General features: G+C 45.9%; 1 protein-coding gene across 1 annotated transcript in view; it reads left to right on the plus strand.

The window, feature by feature from the left end:
- LOC139766125 (uncharacterized) overlaps positions 1–23,349 on the plus strand; it is a 51,941-nt gene that overhangs the window by 16,149 nt on the left and 12,443 nt on the right. The window contains exon 2 of the mRNA XM_071694349.1: positions 11,572–12,580. Within this exon, the coding sequence (XP_071550450.1) occupies positions 11,591–12,580 (990 nt within the window). The 5' untranslated portion in view covers positions 11,572–11,590. The remainder of the gene's footprint in view (positions 1–11,571; positions 12,581–23,349) is intronic.

Below are 23,349 nucleotides of genomic sequence, written 5' to 3' on the forward strand. Positions count from 1 at the left end.
GTGTGTATCAGTGTGCACCATATGCGACTGCTGGAAAATGAGGGTTATCTGGGGTTGTTTAGGTCTTCGAAGTGTCGATTTGAGGTAGTTTTGTGAAATTTCTTACATTATATACATACATCTGGGAGTGGATCTGGCAGCGGATGGAACCATGGAAGCGGAAGTGGATCATAGGGTGGGGGAGGGGGCGAAAATTCTGGGGGCCTTGAAGAATGTGTGGAAGTCGAGAACATTATCTCGGAAAGCAAAAATGGGTATGTTTGAAGGAATAGTGGTTCCAACAATGTTGTATGGTTGCGAGGCGTGGGCTATGGATAAAGTTGTGCGCAGGAGGATGGATGTGCTGGAAATGAGATGTTTGAGGACAATGTGTGGTGTGAGGTGGTTTGATCGAGTGAGTAACGTAAGGGTAAGAGAGATGTGTGGAAATAAAAAGAGCGTGGTTGAGAGAGCAGAAGAGGGTGTTTTGAAGTGGTTTGGGCACATGGAGAGAATGAGTGAGGAAAGATTGACCAAGGGGATATATGTGTCGGAGGTGGAGGGAACGAGGAGAAGAGGGAGACCAAATTGGAGGTGGAAAGATGGAGTGAAAAAGATTTTGTGTGATCGGGGCCTGAACATGCAGGAGGGTGAAAGGAGGGCAAGGAATAGAGTGAATTGGAGCGATGTGGTATACCGGGGTTGACGTGCTGTCAGTGGATTGAATCAAGGCATGTGAAGCGTCTGGGGTAAACCATGGAAAGCTGTGTAGGTATGTATATTTGCGTGTGTGGACCTATGTATATACATGTGTATGGGGGGGGGGGGGATTGGGCCATTTCTTTCGTGTTTCCTTGCGCTACCTCGCAAACGCGGGAGACAGCGACAAAGTATAATAATAAATAAAAATAAATATATACATACATTTCATTATGGCATACACGAGAGGGGACTTCCTGCTTGTAAAGTCTGCGTGTCATTCGATGTTACATGAACATACCCACTCCTTAAGCACTAATCCTATAAAACGTTTATGATTAAAGAAAAAACGTTTGAGTTTGTCCTGTAAGCAACGGCTAGCCCTCGTTCTCTCTGGTTTACCCCACCAATAGTCACGTTTTCTTTGGCTCGGCGTAAATATTGAATAATTCTGAGAAGCTTTAGCTGGCACACCAAAAGCCACGTGATGGCTTCACTTTGAACGAAATTTTATGGAATCCTGAGACATTTCATGATTCAGTTTCCCATGATCTTTTATTCAAGAGCAGGTGAAGTTTTCAGTAAAAAATGAGTGATTTACAAATACAAGGGAATATGTGAGCAAGCAGGAAGTAAGAGATGGTGTGATACACAAACACACACACAGAGTACGAACATAACGTATACATTGTAAACTCATAATCGACTCTTTCATAGGTTTGACAGCCTAACAAGCAACCACACATCCTAAACTATAAGGCAGTAAAAATTGCTTGAGAACTAGATTATACGTTAACACAGACGGGGGAGGAGGAATTAAAGATACAGATGAATCATGGATCATAAAGCGACATCAAATGGAAGAAGAGAATATGGAATGGCATAACATAATCTAAAGGTATGATGACATGATCGAATTAACGGAGATTTATATAGGATTGGAACCAGCATCAGATAAAAAGGTCATAACATTTGTCTCTTGATGCCCTTAAGGCAAAGAAGAGGTTAACGCCCACAAGTGACATACGAAAATTAAGGTACAGCAAAATCTGGAATTAATGAAAAGATGCAAATACATGTCCATGTATAAAGTTCGTGGTTACAGCATTACGTGGGACCCCCTTAATAACCAACACGTGTCCAGCGGCCACATTAGGTGGGTAGGATAGACCAGCGTCTACCATCTGTACGTTCACACCGTCCGCTCTCTTATCATTCATAAACAACGCTGGTTAATTCAACGACCACGACATGAAACGGGAAGACCTCGGCTGACCGCTCAGGCGTCGAGTGGGTGAAAAATCCTAGCCTACACCAGGTACGATATCGCTGCCTGACGCATGACAATGCTGCCAGACGCATGACGACCACATGCCCACTCTGTCTCGTGGCAACTACACTGTACGACTTGGTAAAGATATACTGACGAACGTGACGAGATGTACTTAAGACTATCTACTAATATGATGCCAATCATTCATTAGAGTCGGTAAAGCACCACTGTTCGCACGACAGGGTACCGAGGATTGGGGGAATATGGTGTGTCCGTATACTGTAGCACAACTTTACCACCGACCTTTCCGGATGCTTCGAGACTAAATCTTCTAGGAAGAGTTAATGTCAATGTGAAGGTCAGCGCCACCTGCTGGGTGTTGGAAGCCACAGTACACGGTTCAGCCAGCCACCTAAGTCCCTTAACATGACAGTTCGAGCCTAGAGCACGACGGTATGACATCTGGAGAACACAAGGGTTAGGATATACCCTTGAGCATGTCAGCGACCAGTACGTTGGTCTGATCCACAAAGCCTAGCCTATCTATATACTCCCAGCTCTTACTGCCCTGCGCTTGGGTCCTAGCGCCATGCTTGATGGGGGTCGCACACGTCGTGTCCTAGGGTTTACACACACAATATACCCCTCAAAACAATAGTATTCCTCCAGCATCGTCTGCACTTATAATGGGATATAAATGACCTTCACACTAGCGTTGGTGCTAGTCCAAACGATCCCTCGTCAACCCTTAATTATATTTTCAGTTCGCGTTCCAAGATCGCCTTCCAAAGGCTGCGCTCAAAGGTTTTTTTTCTTATGTACATAGTAAATCGAGACATTTCTGCTCTAGCCAGTATCAACCAAGACCCTCAACTAATCTCTCCGAATTACAGTAACTAACTTTCTCAATCATATCAAACATGCAGAGAATTCCTGGATGACTTTGGACTGCTCATCAGGAATAGATTCGCCTCATTAAAAAAAAAAAAAAACTTTGAACACGCACACACTAAAATTGGCGGAAGGGTCCGCACGGGTTCGAATCCTGGGCGTGGCAGTCGGCCCACATCCAACCCAGGTGTTCCTCCTCCTCTCGGAGATGCTGGACAAATGGGTACCTGGCTTAGACTGGTGTTTGTGTGTTACCGGACTCCGCCTGCCTGAGATTACACCGCCAATATAGTCACCTCTGATGAGGCTGTATCATCACCGCCAGCTGACGAGACTAAATTTTGTCAAAGATCTTCCAACTTCAAGACAGTACATCCTGATGCCTCAGGATAAGGAAGGGTTCCTGTTGTATAATAGAAACTATAGTAGCAATAATACTAATACTATTCTTACACACACACACACACACACACACACACTTAAAATCTGTGTTCTGTGGGCCACCCTACCTGACAGCCTACCAGCCCCGTACCAGACACATTGGTGTCTTAGACTTTTGGTATTCCTCCTCCGGGCCGGTATATTGCTCTCCTTCCTACTTGAACAGCTCTCTCCTTGTGGAACTCCCTCCTTGTTAAACCCCCCTCCCGTGGAAGTCCTAGGGAGGCAACACTACCTATGGGTGTCCCAGGGTGGCAACACTACCCACAGGTGTCCCGGGTGGCAAAACTAAGGGTGCCCAAGGGCTACAACACTATTTACGGGTGTCCCAGGGTGGCAACACTACCCGGAGTCATCCCACGTCAGCAACAGTCCCCACGGGTCTCCCTGGAACGCAACCCTACCAGAGGGAGTCCCAGAACGGCAACAGCACCAGCTGGTGTCCTAGAGCGGTAATACTACCTACAAGTGTGCCAAAGAGGGACCACCACCTAATGGTTTTCCTAAAATGCCGACACTATCCACGGGTGTTGGAGGGTGCCGACATCACCTGCACGGGGTAGCACAGTACCTTGCTAAAAGTATTTCAACTCCGCATTGAAACTTGCTAAACCAAAGGGCTAACATAGTGTGTTGCAATGACTAATATAACTGCAGAGGACCCATCTCTCGTATATCTTTCATACTCTACGATATATATAAAGAAAATAAAAAATCTACAGTAGCCTATCAGGGAAAATGTGAGGTTAAGTGAAACAGTAGGTAGTACACTTGTAAAAAATCAGCAAAGCCTATTGAAAATCTCATAGCAATCTATCTGCACAAGTAGGTAATACACTTGTAAAAAAAATCAGCAGAGCCTATTCAAAACTTCATGGCAAGTTATGTGCAAAAGTAGGTAATCCACTTGCAAAAAATCAGCAGAACCTATCAAAAACATCATAGCAATTTAAGTGAAAAAGTAGGTAATACACTTGTTAAAATGAAATAAAAGCAAACCCTATTAAAACTTCATAGCAGTCTAAGTGCAAAAGTAGGTAATACACTTATAGAAAAAAAATCAGCAGAGCCTATCAAAACTTAATAGCAGTTTTAGGTGCAAAAGTAATACACTTATAGAAAAAAAATCAGCAGATCCTATCAAAACTTAACAGCAGTTTTAAGTGCAAAAGTAATACACTTATAGAAAAAAAATCAGCAGAGCCTATCAAAACTTAACAGCAGTTTTAAGTGCAAAAGTAATACACTTATAGAAAAAAAATCAGCAGAGCCTATCAAAACTTAAAAGCAGTTTTAAGTGCAAAAGTAATACACTTACAGAAAAAAAATCAGCAGAGCCTATCAAAACTTAAAAGCAGTTTTAAGTGCAAAAGTAATACACTTACAGAAAAAAAATCAGCAGAGCCTATTACAACTTTCATAACCTATGTTTTTCTTCATATGAAATATTCTGGTCGAAACATACTACTCATGCCCTTGAAAATGTACCTCTAACAGGGAACCGGATATAAATAAACAGACAACACAGCGTACAGCCTGACAATCCCCAGCAGGAAACTAGGCGAGGTATTGACAAGGTCTGTTGATATATAACAAGGGTTTTACTGTTAACCTACTATCACATCTTAACCCAACCTTTTTTCCACGTGTACACAGCACATGCTTAAAATCATGTTCTTAAACTGTTATATTATTATCTAAATATTACAGAGGCATTGTTCAACAAAATTATATCTAATCCGGAGATAACATCGATGCGGAGTCAAACTTGACTTTTACCCACAAAACTAACCTTAGGGTGTCCCTATGGCGGCAGAAGCACTACTACCCGCTGGTGTCCCTTTGGTAAGGTAATATTACCCATGAGTGTCAGTTTCCCGGCTACTACTAGCCATCCAGCAAGCCAGCCGGATATTCATGCAGTCAAGACCTCCCTCAACCTACCCACCCAGCCCTCGGCTACTGACTCCGGCACAAGAAATGGACAGATTCACAGCTTACCTCCATGCGAGGCTCAGCCACCATCCTGAAGACCCTGATCCAGGAAAGTGCCCTGCCACCATAGATCCTGCTGCTGCTGCTTCCCGTTGGATTAACGTATCCGTCATGGTATTTGATCCTTGAACACGACGGTATGGCCGTTGAACACTAGGTATACCTTGGGTATGATGGTCTATAGGGTCGACTTGGCGCCTCAGACAATCGCCTGCTGGTGGAGAAGGAGACAGACTTGTTACTCGGGCAGTTCGCCACCTTCCACACCATTGTATACTTTTCGTAAGACGAGATAATACCCTTTTACGACCTATGACGGGGATGTAATCATGTATTAAAATGAAGCTACAACAGAAAAAAATTCAGAACACTTAGTTATTGACTCACACACGGGTAAGAAGAAAAAATTAGCTAATATATGAAGAACACGCCAACGGGAGGTAAACAACGTATCCAAAACTGCTAAGCGGTGGTTTCGATGTTTTATGTAAATAAACCTAAGTAGATATTTCATTTAGTCCACATAATATCTTATGTAAATACGATATAGGGCTTACGAGTCTGTCATAGGTGGGACAGGCCTTGGAACTGATGACACAAAGATTAAATCGGCGTAGCTATGTCTCCTTGGTGTGACATGGAACTATGGTGTAGGCGGTTGGTAAGACAAGCACATCCACAAGGAACCTGTTGCCTGATCCTTAATATTATCGATTTCATCAAATCTTCCTGGATGGACGGTATTCTAAGACTATTCTTATTATCATTCCGGCTCTCCTGATTATGGCATTAAATTCCCAGCCGCGAAGCTGGCAGACCAACACAACTAGCTCAGGTTCGAACCTATCCGTTAACACGTCGCGTTTCAAACCCTCGGCGACAAGAAAGAACGTTGCGTCCATGTCATTCAAAATGCAATTTGACAAGACTGATGTCACGGTCATTTTATTCACTTTCGCCTTTTGCTTTAAGCCCTGAGGTGGACGACTGTAAACCCTTTGAGTACCATGACGTGACCCAGAGTACGACATCATAACTCTTAAGTACGATAGCTTAATCCCTTGAGTACGACAACATAACTCTTGAGTGCGATAACTTAAATTCCTTGAGTACATCATAACTCTTGAGTACGATAACTTAAATCCCTTGAATACAACATAACTCTTGAGTACGATAACTTAAATCCCTTGAGGACGACAACATAACTCTTGACTACAACATAACTCTTGAGTACGGTAACTTAAATCCCTTGAGTACGACAACAACCTAATTGTCACAACATAAACCTTGAGTACAGCAACTGAAACCCTTGAGTACGAAGATTTAAGCAGCTGTGCTCAAGGGGTTAAGCCGTCGTGCTAATGGGGTACAGTCGAAGAACAATAATGGTTCAGTCGTCATACTGAAGGGGTCAAGTCGTACTCAGGGGTTTATCCCCATGAGTACTTATGGGGGTTTGGTCAAAGTACTCAAGGGCTTAAGTCATCGTATTCAAATGAGTAAATCGTGGTAATAGACAGATGTGTACATGAGGACATGTATATACAAGGACAGATGTGTACAGACATGGCACAGATGTGGGATTAAGGTAGGCAAAACCCCACCAACCATTCTCCCTAAGCTACAGAGAACAGAGGCGCGTACCCTAGCATATTAACAGCTACGCACTGAGTAATAGCGTCCCGAATATTCATGAAATATTCACGCTTACGTACTCACCATCACTCTCTGTATACGTCGCTCCTTATCGACCACTGATGTTTACACCAGTGTACACCCCCAGACCCCTGGCCCGGGGTCGTGCCAACACCACAGTCAAATTTCTATGAATAATTCTTGAACATACCCGACCTGAGGAGTCTTTGTGCCAGCCTTCTTTGTACCTCCACATTGTGCTAGTCTTCTTTGTACCTCCACATTGTGCTAGTCTTCTTTGTACCTCCACATTGTTTGCGCCAGTCTTCTCTGTACCTCCACATTGTTTCCGCGTCTTCTTTGTACCTCCACATTGTTTGTGCCAGTCTTCTTTGTACCTTCACATTGTTTGTGCCAGTCTCTGTATCTCCACATTGTTTGTGTCAGTCTTCTTTGTGCCTCCACATTGTGCTAGTCTTCTTTGTACCTCCACATTGTTTGTGCCAGTCTTCTTTGTACCTCCACACTGTCTGTGCTAGTCTTCTTCGTACCTTCACATTGTTTGTGCTAGTCTTTGTACCTCCACATTGTTTGTGCCAGTCTCTGTACCTCCACATTGTTTGTGCCAGTCTTTGTACCTCCACATTGTCTGTGCTAGTCTTCTTGTACCTCCACATTATTTGTGCCAGTCTCTGTACCTCCACATTGTTTGTGCCAGCCTTCTTTGTACCTCCACATTGTTTGTGCCAGTCTCTGTACCTCCACATTGTTTGTGCCAGTCTTTGTACCTCCACATTGTTTGTGCCAGTCTTTGTACCTTCACACTGTTTGTGCCACTCTGTACCTCCACATGAATATGTCTCCACTATCAAACAAAGCCACACGAACGTGTGTTAGTGTTAGCGTCTAAGAGTGACTATCTAACGCCATTTCTATCGAATCACTGCGACACAGAGAACACTTAGAACACCTGGAGAACTGCATAGGATGCACTCTGTCTCCTGGCAGGCACAGAACAACATTCAGAAATATGAAAATGTTCACCAAACTGTGACGTTCTGCATTAGGTAGCTAAAAGAACCACGAAGAACAACAAATGGCGAAGGTCCTGAAGAGGGTGACAAAGATGGCACCAGAATTAAGACATCAGAGTCACGCGGAAAGGTTAGAAAGAGGCCTTAAAAGTTGTACACCACGGAAGAGAGAAAAGTAAGGAGTGATCTTTAAGTTCTTGCATCTGTCTGATGATGTCACCAGTGACCAGATCTTCGACAAATGCAAAGGACAGAACACTCGAGAGGCCAGAGCACTGAGCAAAAGCGACTTGTTAGGAAAAAAATATATATATAAAGAAGTACTTTATTAACAGAATAACAACAGTGGATGAATGGAACAGAATGACTGAGGACATAGTTAATGCAGGCACTGTACTTAAAAGAGGTGGGGCCCCACGAGTGTACAACTACCCCCCAACCTCCCCCAGGTGGAGCCCCACAACTACCCCCCAACCTCCCCTAGGTGGGGCCCCATGAGTGTACAATTTACCCCCCAACCTCCCCCAGGTGGGGCCCCACGAGTGTACAACTACCCCCCAACCTCCCCCAACCCACCCCCATACAGTACAAATAATGACACACACACACACACACACACACACACACAATATTTTCCCAAAGCTTTACGTATATTCCCAGACGTTTACAGTGCACGAAATCCCCTCCTCCCCTCCCCTCTTTTTCTTTACGAAATTACCAGTTAGGATGTACGCCGTGAGGTGTGTGTGTGTGTGTGAAGGGACGACCTCGCAGCCAATGTAGCGCATTCTAGCTGTTATCTAGATCACATCTTGCTGGCCTAGAAAGAACAGGTAAGCAAGTCATTCTTTCGTGGATGAAAAAAAGAAAAAAATAAACTAAAAATCGTGGACGACATCGTGATGAAGGAGAGGGTTGCGTGCTTCTGGTCACGTGACTCAGCCAGGTGTAGCCCGAGAGGTTGGTACGCCAATTAGATACGTGTTGCCAAGAACGTTCTCGCCAATTAGGAGTGTTCTCATGTTCAGCTGGTCTAACCGTGTGTTTATGTTCTCTAACTGCCTCGTCATGGTAGTTTCTGACGTCATCTGTGAACGTGGTTTGGTCGATGGGGGTGGGGGGGGGTGAACATGTGTGGACCAGCCCTGTAGGGTGGAGTCTGGTGCTGGACCAGCCCCGTGGGATGGGGTTAGGTGCTGGACCAGCCCTGTAGGGGTGGAGTCTGGTGCTGGACCAGCCCCGTGGGGGTGGGGTTAGGTGCTGGACCAGCCGCGTGGGGGTGGGGTTGGGTGCTGGACCAGCCGCGTGGGGGTGGGGTTGGGTGCGGGACCAGCCGCGTGGGGGTGGGGTTAGGTGATGGACCAGCCCCGTGGGGGTGGGGTTAGGTGATGGACTAGCCCCGTGGGGTGAGGTTAGGTGATGAACCAGCCCCGTGGGGGTGTGGGGTTAGGTGATGGACCAGACGCGTGGGGTGGGGTTATGTGTTGGACCAGCCCCGTGGGGTGGGGTAAGGTGCTGGACCAGCCCCGTGGGATGGGGTTAGGTGATGGACCAGCCCCGTGAGGGTGGGGTTAGGTGATGAACCAGCCCCGTGGGGGTGGGGTTAGGTGCTGGACCAGCCCCGTGGGATGGGGTTAGGTGATGGACCAGCCCCGTGAGGGTGGGGTTAGGTGTTGGACCAGCCCCGTGGGGGTGGGGTTAGGTGCTGGACCAGCCCCGTGGGGGTGGGGTTAGGTGCTGGACCAGACGCGTGGTGGGGGTTATGTGTTGGACCAGCCCCGTGGGGTGGGGTAAGGTGCTGGACCAGCCCCGTGGGGTGGGATCTAGTGCTGGACCAGCCCCGTGGGGTGGGGTCAGGTACTGGGCTAAATCTGCTGTCAAGACGGTATATCTGTACGACGGTACGACCTTTGAGTACGACGGTACGACCTTTGAGTACAACGGTTACGACCCTTGAGCACGACGGGTACGACCATCATACCCAAGACCCACGTACCGTCGCGCTCAAGTGCGTCAGTCGCACAGTATGACGAGAAACGTGTACCTCCATATTAACATCAGCCTCACCGTACAGTGATCACCGTTTCCCACGTTAGCGAGGTAGCGGTAAGAACGGAGGACGGAGCCCAAGAGGGGAAAATATCCTCATCATCCGGGACCAGGTGACAGTGGCCCAAGATGACGTCCTCTCATAATCCGGCTTGCTCCTCCTCCTCTGCCGGATTTGGCAGATCGCGAAATCCGGCACTGCCGGATTAAAGATGCCTTTCTCTCGTGGTGTGACCGACCAATAGCCAGCCAGCCGGCAAGTTCAATCGGCATTCGCCCTAAGCCTGTATCGGCTCCCATTCGCCCGGAAGGTGTGTAAATCGGCAGCCCAGAGGTGAAATCTGGAACGTATCGGTAATCTAATCAATGGAGTGGAACTGCTAGTTTTATAACGACGAGGATGATTTCGTACAGTAAGTAATCGTTAACCTGACTCTTAAGGGATGTCGTGGTTCTCACTGAGAGAGAGAGAGAGAGAGAGAGAGAGAGAGAGAGAGAGAGAGAGAGAGAGAGAGAGAGAGAGAGAGAGCAGAAATACGAACATAAAAGCAAAATTTTAGGAAATTTTTTTGGCTATGATGGCATTAAAGTATAGTGCGAGAAGATTCACAACGCAAACAAATACAAAAAAAAAAGTTTTTGTAATGATAGTCGTTAGGCGTTTCATTGTAGAGAAGTGGTCTTGCACGACTGAGAGAGATCAATAAGAGACATATATATATATATATATATATATATATATATATATATATATATATATATATGGTTGTCTGTAGTGGAGAGGGTTTTGGACTTAAGACAGCAAATGTTGCGAGAATGAACACAGGAAGAGCCAAGTTCAGAAGCAGTGTCTGAGGACTTGATGCGGATGACAGTGGCCTGAGGACGGTCAAATAGGGCCTCCGGGAACTGTCCAGCCTTCCTCGACCGGTGGATCCGCTCCACTTCGACGCAGGAGGAACAAGAAGCTGGTCGGGTACGAGGATGCTTCACTAAGATCATAAGGAGGGGGAGAAAGATTCAGGCAATATGTGAGTTGTTACCTGTTCTGAGGAGGTGTGCTGTGGGTTCTGAGGAGGTGTGTTGTGGGTTCTGAGGAGGTGTGTTGTGGGTTGGGGGTGAGTGAGTGAGTGAGTGAGAGAGAGAAATCGTGGAGGCCAGCAGCCTCCACGTAAGGTTGAAATAAAATAAAACCTAACGTAACCACAAGGTCAGCTCACTGCGTGGCTACGTCTATACCCTTTCCCGATACCCTGTCTGTAGTAAGCTCTGGGCTACGTCTCAAATACTTTCAAAAACTCTCTGCACTTTGCTCTAATTCCTTTTTGAAGGTACTTCACCTCAACAGCCACGATCCCTCCCTTCATCAGACATTATACCTACATACCTTAAACATCTATGGTCACTTAGTCTGCTATAACCAGGAGTCCTGATTACTTCATCCTGGTACCTTTATCCCCTTCATCATGGCGTCATGTCTCCCCCCCCCCCCATGCAAGCCGTCGTCCAATCCCAGCACCGCCCGCCACAGCGGCTCTGGACTAATGTGTTCTTCTTGTCTGTGTCGTCCTGCAGGAGCCTCGGTCGTGGTGCCATGGACGACCGGAGGGACGACCATCGGAGCGAGCGCGTGGACGACCGCAAACACCTGGTCCAGGGCTCGGGCGACGCCGTGATGGTGGTGACGGAGGGAGGGCGTCTCCTACGGCGCTCCGCCTCCTCCCTGCCGGCCTCCCTCACCCTCGGGGTCCCGGACCGGCCCTCTCCGGCCAGCGACAGGGCCAGGAAGGGTGCCATGACCCTGGGGACCCCAGACCGGCCCTCACCAGGCAGCGACAGGGCCAGGAAGAGTGCCCTTATCCTGGGGCCCCCAGACCGACCTTCTCCGGGGAGCGACAGGGCCAGGAAGGGAGCGCTGACCCTGGGAGCCACGGACAGGCCCTCTCCGGGCAGGGACAGGGCCAGGAACAGTGCCAAAATACTCAAGGTGAGCCAGGACTACCTGGACGCCAAGCGGAGGTCGCGTATCCGACAGACCTTCCCGTTCAAAGCCCACGCGGCCGCCAGGGACGCGGGCAAATCGAAGGCAGAGAGCGGGCGGCAGGTGGCGGCACCCAGCGTCAGTGCCGCTGTGAGTGCCGCCGAGCTCGCTACCTCCCGGGCCGTGGCTGCTGCTGGCGGGGCGGACTCTGAGGGCGGGAGCCGCAGGTACGGCAACAGCGTGACGGGCCTCGCGTCCGTGCTGAGGAGACCGGACGGACGAACGCACCCGAGGCGGCGGCATGACAGGGACTCCGAGAAGAGCCGCAAGTACGTGGCGGGCAGCAGCAGCACCAGCAGCACCAGCAGCGTGAGCCGGCCAAGGCACGGCCCTGCCCTCGCCGACGTGCACGGGCGCCCCCTGTGGAGGCCAGTGACCCAGGCGCCCCTGCCTGACCCCATCAAGCCCAGCATGGCGGGCGGGTCCTGCTGCGCCAGCATGAGGAAGGCCAGCTGCGCCTCCCTCTTCCTCCTGCCCATCCACCTCTTCCTCCTCATCGTCTTCATTTGGTTCCTCATCATAGGCGGCTTCATACTGTCCAAGGTGAGTCCTGGCGCAGCCTACCACACCAGTCTCTGGCTAAGGTGGGTCCTGGGGCCGTCTGCCTCACCTAGCTCTGGCCAAGGTGGGTCCTGGGGCAGCCTGCCTCACCTACCACTGTCCTGGGACAGTGGCGTGGCACCTGGCCTCACCTACCAGCACCTACCGCTGCTGTTCCTATGGGGGGGGGGGGTCACGATACGGCACCAGGACCCCGGTGGTTCGAACCTCCCGTGGAACAGTTCAGTGAGTGGACGTCTTTGTGTTGTGGCTGTGGTATAACAGGGTGCCACAACACGACTTGTTAGAGGCGTCCAACTTGTCAACTCATGTGGCCCGCACGTCCATGATGGCTCCCTCCTTCCACACACACACACACACACACACACACACACACACACACACCACCCCCACTGCACTGTCACATGGCATACCACTGTCTTGGGCTCATCTAACGACTGGTGGTCACGCAGAGGACAAAGGCCCTTCGGGCCTTCGTGCCTTGAGGTCACGCGAGCCGCAGGGTCTGGTCGGGTGGGCGAGGGGAAGGGCCGACCCGAGCTGGCATTGTTGGTGTGTGGCGTGGCGGGGGTGGAGGAGGTGGCGTGCTGAGGGCAGGACTGCTAGGGGTCAGTAATTACCTGGGGAACATGAGAGAGGCAAGAGGCAGGAGGCGTCCCCCACCAGCCGAGTCACGGAACTCCCTCCCACACCGCAGCCTCTGTGTGTGTGTGTGTGTGTGTGTGTGTGTGTGTGTGTGTGTGTGTGTGTGTGTGCTGCCGTCTTCCCTACACTCTCCCTCGCCTCTTGAAGGCCTGGCATACCTTCAGTGAATCCCGAACTACGTCCATAGTGTAATAACGTCATGATCAGTGAGTTAAGGTTCCGTAGTGTGCAGGTGGTGGTGGTGGCCATGTCAGTTGTGTTGGGATAGGATGGTTCCAGCTCTTGATGTAATGGTTGTGTAAAGGTTGTAGTGACGTCCAGGTCGTAGTGTAGGGTTGTGGCGGTCCCCAGGTCGTGGGTAGGGTTGTAGTGACGTCGAGGTCGTAGTGTACGGTTGTAGTGACGTCCAGGTCGTAGTGTAGGGTTGTAGTGACGTCCAGGTCGTAGTGTAGGGTTATAGTGACGTCTAGGTCGTAGTGTAAGGTTGTAGTGGTCTCTGGGTCGAAGGTTGGGGTTATAATGACGTCCAGGTCGTAGTGTAGGGTTGTAGTGGTCTCTGGGTCGTAGGTTGGGGTTATAGTGACATCCAGGTCGTAGTGTAGGGTTGTAATGGTCTCTGGGTCGTAGGTAGGGTTGTAGTCATGTCCAGGTCGTAGTGTAGGGTTGTAGTGGTTTCTGGGTAGTAGGTAGGGTTATAGTGACGTCCAGGTCGTAGTGTAGGGTTGTAGTGGTCTCTGGGTCGTAGGTAGGGTTATAGTGACGTCCAGGTCGTAGTGTAGGGTTGTAGAGGTCCCTGGGTGGTAGGTTGGGGTTATGGTGACGTCCAGGTCGTAGTGTGGTGGTGCCCGGGTCCTGTCGTGTAGGGCTGCACTGATGTGCAGGTCGTACTCTAACAGGTCACACCAGGTCGTGGTATGGTGGCATCCTGGTGGAAGGGTAGTGTGGTCATGTCCAGGTCGTAGGTAGGACTTGGGTGGCGTCCACGCCGCAGAGTAAATAAAGCACTTGTAATCATGTATTTGTACTACGTGTAGGAGGAGTTCTACACTCGTGGGGGCCCCATCTCTTGAACTGTCTCTACCAAAATACATTCTAAATATTTCTACATAACTCTGTATTCACAGTTTTATTAAATAATAATAACAATAATAATAATAATAATAATAATAATAATAATAATAATAATAATAATAATAATAATGATAATAATAATAATAAAGTAGTAGCAGTAGTAGTAGTAGTAGTAGTAGTAGTAGTAGTAGTAGTAGTAGTAGTAGTAGTAGTAATAATAATAATAATAAATGGATTTGTATGTAGCATTTATGGATCTGGAGAAGGCATATGATAGAGTTGATAGAGATGCTCTGTGGAAGGTATTAAGAATATATGGTGTGGGAGGCAAGTTGTTAGAAGCAGTGAAAAGTTTTTATCGAGGATGTAAGGCATGTGTACGTGTAGGAAGAGAGGAAAGTGATTGGTTCTCAGTGAATGTAGGTTTGCGGCAGGGGTGTGTGATGTCTCCATGGTTGTTTAATTTGTTTATGGATGGGGTTGTTAGGGAGGTAAATGCAAGAGTCTTGGAAAGAGGGGCAAGTATGAAGTCTGTTGGGGATGAGAGAGCTTGGGAAGTGAGTCAGTTGTTGTTCGCTGATGATACAGCGCTGGTGGCGGATTCATGTGAGAAACTGCAGAAGCTGGTGACGGAGTTTGGTAAAGTGTGTGGAAGAAGAAAGTTAAGAGTAAATGTGAATAAGAGCAAGGTTATTAGGTACAGTAGGGTTGAGGGTCAAGTCAATTGGGAGGTGAGTTTGAATGGAGAAAAACTGGAGGAAGTGAAGTGTTTTAGATATCTGGGAGTGGATCTGTCAGCGGATGGAACCATGGAAGCGGAAGTGGATCATAGGGTGGGGGAGGGGGCGAAAATTTTGGGAGCCTTGAAAAATGTGTGGAAGTCGAGAACATTATCCCGGAAAGCAAAAATGGGTATGTTTGAAGGAATAGTAGTTCCAACAATGTTGTATGGTTGCGAGGCGTGGGCTATGGATAGAGTTGTGCGCAGGAGGATGGATGTGCTGGAAATGAGATGTTTGAGGACAATGTGTGGTGTGAGGTGGTTTGATCGAGTAAGTAACGTAAGGGTAAGAGAGATGTGTGGAAATAAAAAGAGCGTGGTTGTGAGAGCAGAAGAGGGTGTTTTGAAATGGTTTGGGCACATGGAGAGAATGAGTGAGGAAAGATTGACCAAGAGGATATATGTGTCGGAGGTGGAGGGAACGAGGAGAAGAGGGAGACCAAATTGGAGGTGGAAAGATGGAGTGAAAAGGATTTTGTGTGATCGGGGCCTGAACATGCAGGAGGGTGAAAGGAGGGCAAGGAATAGAGTGAATTGGAGCGATGTGGTATACAGGGGTTGACGTGCTGTCAGTGGATTGAATCAAGGCATGTGAAGCGTCCGGGGTAAACCATGGAAAGCTGTGTAGGTATGTATATTTGCGTGTGTGGACGTGTGTATGTACATGTGTATGGGGGGGGTTGGGCCATTTCTTTCGTCTGTTTCCTTGCGCTACCTCGCAAACGCGGGAGACAGCGACAAAGTATAAAAAAAAAAAAATAAAATAATAATAATGATAATAATAATAATAATAATAATAATCCTTGACTTATAAAAGTAAGGTTCTGGGTACCACCTATCGAGAACCTAGTCAAGTGACTGTAGTCGATCTAAATGCTTTTATCGTCTGCCAGTTAGTTATCTAACTTTACGTTTTCTATATCGACAGTCTGTCCCTCACCTTGAAGGCTGATGTCAACAGACGCCAGTATTCTGCTGTGGGCTGTATATAAACGCCTTGGGGGACCACTGTCCACGCTTTTTATTTCGTTAATCTTGAAATGTCGCAAAACCCAGCCTAGCTATATCTTATGTAAGGTTGCCAGACACTTTATTCTTAAATCAGTCACATTGCACCAGTGATGTGGTGATGTATAGGTCCGTGAGTGTTCCGTGAAATTGTCATCTTATTCCGTAACGAAGCAGTTCAAACTGATTTCCGTTAAACAACGCATCAACACTACTAGCCTAGTTGAAACTAGTAGGAAAAAAGACTGGCGCCCCGATTGCCTAATGTCTTAAATATATATATATATATATATATATATATATATATATATATATATATATATATATATATATATATATATATATCGGGACAAGGGAGTGATGGTGTGTGCAAGTACGTTATACGTGAGGCGAAGCGTTCCTTTATTCAAAGGAAGTACGATAACCTTTCTCCGTCATCCACTGACATGTATTTCTGGTCTTTTAGCTAAGGGCATCTCTGGCAACACGTGTCGCTCTGCCTTCTCTTTCGCTTCTCCGTTCTGACGGCACTATAACCGTCTCTCACGTAGACAAAACGACTCTGTGGTTCCCATTTCTCCTCTAACTCTACCTTGGATGACTCTAACATTCCTTCACCCTGATGGTCCTCGTACTAATCCCGTAATCTCTCGTCGAACTATCAGAAAAGCGCTTCTCTCTCTCTCTCTCTCTCTCTCTCTCTGGACACAAGCAGGGTTATGGTCCGGATGGCATCCATCCTCGACTGAACAATGTTCTCACTTCTTGGGGTAGTTCGCAGCTCTGCATCAGTATTTGACAGAGTCGGGTCGAAAGCGGTCAGACTTATAAATTCTACCAAGATAACTTCAAAACTTGACTCGCTTGCCCTACGCCGCAATGTTGGTTCATTTTCCTTCTTCTACTGGTATTACTTTGGTTTTTGCTCTCGAGAGCTGGTTGCTACGTCACATGACTGCTGTGTGGCAGCTGGCGACTCAAGGGTAGGCCGTTTTGATGACTGTTTCTTTCCCTACACCTCAAAGCTTTGGAACTCTCTACCTTCTCATGTCTTTCCCAATAACTGTGACTGTTTCTTTCCCTACACCTCAAAGCTTTGGAACTCTCTACCTTCTCATGTCTTTCCCAATAACTATGACCTAACACATTCTAAAAAGTTTTCCAATTCCTGCAAAATTCGTAGCTAACTTCCTGTCTCTTTATCCTTTTCATTAACCTATCTATATTTCAATTAAGACCTGGGCCTTGATGTGAACTTTTGTTCGAGACTGGAACCTCCAATTCATGAGAGAGAAAAAAAAAGTAGTGGTGATGGTCGTGGCATTTAACTTGTGGTGTAGATGGGACGCCATAGAGGGGGTCAATAACCTAGCCCTTCTGACGTGACGCTTAACTATACTGGTGTAAACTTGCGTGTACAACAAAGAGTCGAGTTGGAATGCATGACGGCTGACGTAAACAACGTATACTGTTATACTTTCAGAGCTTTTTTACGAGCAAGGATTTTACGCACGGGGAATGCTTACCATCAGCCACACGGGAAATTAAAACGATTCTTTTTTTTTTTTGCAAATCTCTTTTCCACGTTCGTCTGGCAGACTCAAAGAGGTATTTACAGAGTACTGGGTTGGCTTAGCTACGATTGGGATGTTATAGATTTAGCAGATGCCTGACATTCGACGTTGTAATATATTTATACTTAAATACCACTCGCGAATCGTGAATCATCAGGTCTCTACATTTTATTAGGTTATAGTCATACCATTGTGAAACTGATTGGATCACATCATATATATATATATATATATATATATATATATATATATATATATATATATATATGTGTGTGTGTGTGTGTGTGTGTGTGTGTGTGTGTGTGTGTGTGTGTGTGTGTGTGAGCTTATTTGTCGTCATCTACGTACATACCTTCCATATTTTGACTGTAGAGGCCATGTGTTTTTTGCGCATTCTTTATATATATTTAGCGGAAATTGGTGCGTTTGTCTTTATAAATACTCAGTATAACAAAGACATGAAAATACCTTATATATATATATATATATATATATATATATATATATATATATATATATATATATATATATATATATTTATAATGGTTTCTGTTCTTAATTGTGGTGCGTCACCTGACAAGATGGAGCAGTAGACAGCGTCGGCAAACGGAGACATCAAAACATTTATCCTCCGAAATAAAGAATTGCTGGCATTAAGATATAATAAAGTAAGTCTTAAAACTGGTTGAGTGGTTAGGTTGGGTTTGAGGCCCATCGACTGTCAGAGTCATAAAAACCATTAACGAGAAGTTTTAACCAACAATCGAAAAATTTCTCACACTTTTTGATAAGTGTTTAGGACAGTTCTACGACCATACATGTCATTAAGTGTTCAGGACAATTCTACGACCATACACGTCGTTAAGTGTTCAGGACAATTCTACGACCATACACGTCGGTTGTCGCTACTGTTGATTTAAGCTTGTTGTAAGCCAGGGTCGTTCATGCCGACATCAATTTGAAACCACCACTAAGAAAAAAAAAAGCATCATTACGTGCTCAATAGACTTCTAAGACCATACATATAATTTGTAGCAAGGCTTTTGCCGCCCGCTGCCCCTATACTAGTACATGAACGTCATGCATCGGCCGACGAACGTGCTCACTTGATTGGCTGAAAAGTCATGAATGCGGTATCTTTATCGCCTGATGCCAATTCATGCCGTATATAAACTGGTGAATTGGCGATCGAGTCATTTGATAGGGTGACTGTATTTACTAGATGTCAACAGTGCGTCTCGCTACACCCACCTAGAGACAAAACAAAAGCGAAATTTATATAACAACAGTTCATCTGGACGCCATTGCCAGCCGAATCTGTAAGTAGGTATGTTTACAAACGCGCTAAATCCTGTCAAAATTTTGACCTTTTATTGGTACTATTGGCTATAGCGAGACGCCATAGGAACAGGGTACCAGTCTAAGGATGTGAGGCGAATATTAATTATATATGGAAAAAAAAGTCCCCAATACCTTCATAAACATATAATTGTCCTAATAATCATACAGGTTAAATTACGTAATAGGAATTGTTTATACACACTTGTTAAAAAGGCAAAAGCTAGTTTTTGTGAAGAAACTGAAAAAATAAATGCCACATTCGTAGTTAAAAGTGAAAGATAAGCAAGGAAGCTAAAGCTGATTTTCATGAGACGTAAAGGTTAAGAAAATGTGAAACTTTGAAAAAGTTAAGAGGATGAAAGGTGTGTTCTTGACAAGAATTGGAAAGCAGTAAATGTACACAGTGTACGTGGAATTAGGTGTGTGTGTGTGTGTGTGTGTGTGTGTGTGTGTGTGTGAAAGCAACAAGCGAACAAGAGGGGTATTATGGTGTCAATGTATTGTTACCTCCAGTCCTATCAGCAAAAGTTGGCAGATTCTAATCCTGGGCGTCTGATTTACGGCAATACGTTGTCTACACGAGGGATACACATCATGTTTACGGTAGAAAAAGAATTGATTAGTGTTTACGTCAGGTAGTCGTTTGTTTACATGATGACGTCACTGGTCACCTCACCAGATACGGAATATTCGTATGATTTACGTAAATATACAGGAAATATAACGATATGTATGATTTACGTAAATCTACAACAAATAAAGTCCAGTTGAAATGTCTAATCGTATACTGTTGGTCTACAAAATGCAAGAAATCTGTACGAGTAAAATATCAAAACATACAAGTCTCCTAACTAAAGTTTCAAAGGGAAAATCTGACCTAGTGTTTGGGGCCGATGGATTTCTTCGCCTCGGTGTTGAATTCTTGCACACTGCCAGATGCAGTCTTCCTGCAACATCACTTGGCGGGCGTAGTCTGGAATTTTGAGAAGTATTTGGTGCTTCTACCACATTAAATTGAGAGAATAATTGAACTGACGGCGAGGCATCAACTGATGCTGGTGATGGCCGGGGCAGCTGGGGGTCTCTGACCTAAAATATTTCAAAACTTTAGCATAAAAATTTTTTTTTTGGAAAATGTTGGTTATGTGATAGCACACTTAACTTTTCTCTGTCTTCCTATTTTACCAGTAGTATGATGAGCTTATAACTGTTTATGAAGAGCTTCTTCGAATTTTATTAATAGTAAATGAACATAGGATTTGCTTTGGCAAATGTTGGGATTGTGTTGATAGCATACTAACTATAGTCTCTCTTCCTTCTATACGAGTAGTATGACGGGCTTATGGTAATATTTTTTATTATGGAGAGTTCCTTCAAATTCTCTTGATCATAAGTAACAAAAAGATACTAATTCTGGAAATGTTCATGCATGAAGGAGTGATGGACCGCCACGGGTGTCGGCTTACTGCCTTCGGTCGTCAGATCTTATACAATCATACAACACATACACTTATACAATCATACAACACATATATTCGTGAGGCAAGTTATATACCTGTAATCTTCTGATTTGCGACATGCAGAGTAAAACGACAGGTGCTGAAGATATTGTGAGTGGTGACATATTGTGGACGTTCTTTTGGTTGGAGTCCTTGTCAAAGCACTGATAAAATATCAGTAATGGTTGTGGACACAAGTATTTTATATAATAAAAAATGTATGATATGATGTTTTAGGATTATGAATCCAAAATATATGTCAGACAGACGGATTAGAACAGTATTAAGTGATTTCTTGGTTTCATCGGCCACGAATTGTTCGCTGATAGACTTCCTTGAAGGAGAGCCGAGATTGCTTTTGAAGTTAAGATGAAGGATAAAGGTTATTTATTGTGTTTAGATATGAAATATACTATATAATTCTAGTTCTAACTTAATAGCTGGTCCGGCTTTCCCATATATCGTATGATTAAAGTGTTTTCCTAAGTTTTTGAACACGACGATACGACCATTGGGCTAACTGGCTAGGCTATCATATCGAAGGGTTGTACCGTCGTGCCTTTAGTGTTGTACCGTCGTGCCTCGAGGGTTGTACCGTCGTTTCCTAGAGGTTAAGACTGTATATATCTTTACCTATGTTGTACCAGTGCAATCTGGGATCACGTTGTCCCATGTCTCATGCTGGCCGTCCAAACACACTTGTCCCTGTTCGGCAACTGGTGTCATGTCGCCGCCGTATGTGACAACTTAGCGGGTATGACAGACCCACCCGTGTTCATTTCATATCATTCACTGTCATTTAAAGACTATAAATATATTTACATGTTTGTTGATATTTGAACTTCGTTTTACACAACATTGCATTAAAATGGTCCCTTGTTAACCGTCTGCTACGCTTAAATAAGCAAGACGCCAGAGGAGGGAAGCCCTGTGAGCTTTGTCCCCACCTAAGCTGACCAGGCCTCACGCACGGCCCTCCTGTGGTGGGACAAAGAGGGGGATCTATTGATTTTGAGGGTTAGAGGGCTAGCTAGGGGGTCAGTGTGAGTGACTCTGATACATCAGGTAAGGAATGTCACTATCCACTGTGTTTTGCCATCATGGTTTGCTAATGGACTTGTGATCACAGACAATAAGTGCACGGGGGGTAAAAATGAAAGCAAGTAATGGAAGACTATGGACATGTTACTTATAGTAACTATAATTTATAGTTTCTGTGTTGCATATTTTCTGAAATGTTTTATGGTATGGAATTTGGCTTTGGTATTGCCTTTCATCCGTTGTTTACTGAGTATTTTGCAAGAATAACTGGTGCTCACTAAGCCAAATGGTAGTTATTACTGGACTAAATCTATTGTTATTTATGTGATTATTTTCTTTACATTCGTCACTTAGTTGATTTTCCAATGCTTATTTACTCATCAGTTCATTTTAGTTTATCAGATGTGCTTTTGTTTTTGAAGGGGGTTTGTGATGACGGAGATGTGGAATAATGAGGAGGAGGTTGTGGTTTGCACAGTAGGGAGGGCTGGCATCGACCCGCCAAACTTCCCTTCCTCACGCCGGCGACCCAGGACGACCTCGCAGTGCTACTCTGCTATTACCCTACTGCTAGCCGCCAGTCCAGGGCTACTCTGCTATTTACCCTAGTGCTAGCCACCAGCCCAGGGCTACTCTGCTATTACCCTAGTGCTAGCCACCAGCCCAGGGCTACTCTGCTATTACCCTAGTGCTAGCCGCCAGCCCAGTGCTACTCTGCTATTACCCTAGTGCTAGCCGCCAGCCCAGGGCTACTCTGCTATTACCCTAGTGCTAGCCACTAGCCCAGGGCTACTCTGCTATTCCCCTAGTGCTAGCCACCAGCCCAGGGCTACTCTGCTAGTCTAAGACTCATCTTCCGGTGCTCCGAGGGTCAGCCAAAGACTTGAAAGGCTACCTTAATGACCTGGTATATTCTGGTGTGACCAAATACTCTCATGAGCTTGCTTCATATTTTGTAAATATTTTATATACGGGTCGACCTCTCCTGCTTAAGATACAACTGATGGTAACCCTCGATCTTTTGTTACCTACGCTCTTTCTTCTGTCCATGAAAAGGAACAATGTATCTTTCATTATCATTCACAATAAATCAATATCTTGCAAGGAATGTAAGAATGTGGAACGACTGCCTCTCGAGAAATATATCTTGGCTAGCGTTTTTGTACTTCAATGTCATCATGGCTGGCGACCCAATACTTCGACGTCAGGTCTTGTACTTCGACGTCGGGTCTTGTACTTCGACGTCGGGTCTTGTACTTCGATGTCAGGTCTTGTACTTCGATGTCCGAGATCGCTAGGTCCTGGAGCTCGTTAGTGGCGCAATGTTGGCATCAGCGGGAATGAACGACCGGTTCGTTCTCCTGGATATTGATCCTTAAATGCTTCATTAGTTGGGCAACCTCATTACCCCAAACCACGCGAGGTTGTCCAGAATCGCGCCTGTGAGCACTAGTGCAGACACACACACACACACACACACACACACACACACACACTTCCAAGGCTCTGTGACTGGATATTGAGCGTATATCAGTGGGAACATGAACAGATGCATACTTGTTAAGGATAAGACAAAGGCAGAGAAGGAAGGCAGAGGACGTACCAGAATACGTACGAAAGAGCAGTTGCTTCGTCATACACCTCGGGAAGGGCAGGTGTATAGGCAAGGGTTGTAGGGGACGTGCTCACCTTCGTCAGGTGAATCAGGGTTAGGTTGGGTGTAGTGTTTCCTCCGTCAGGTGAGTTAAGGTCAGCTCCCTTCGTCAGGTTCAGGTGGGAGGGGGACGTGTG

This window comes from Panulirus ornatus, chromosome 57 (assembly GCF_036320965.1).
Source record: "Panulirus ornatus isolate Po-2019 chromosome 57, ASM3632096v1, whole genome shotgun sequence".
NCBI classification, from domain to species: Eukaryota; Metazoa; Arthropoda; class Malacostraca; order Decapoda; family Palinuridae; genus Panulirus; species Panulirus ornatus.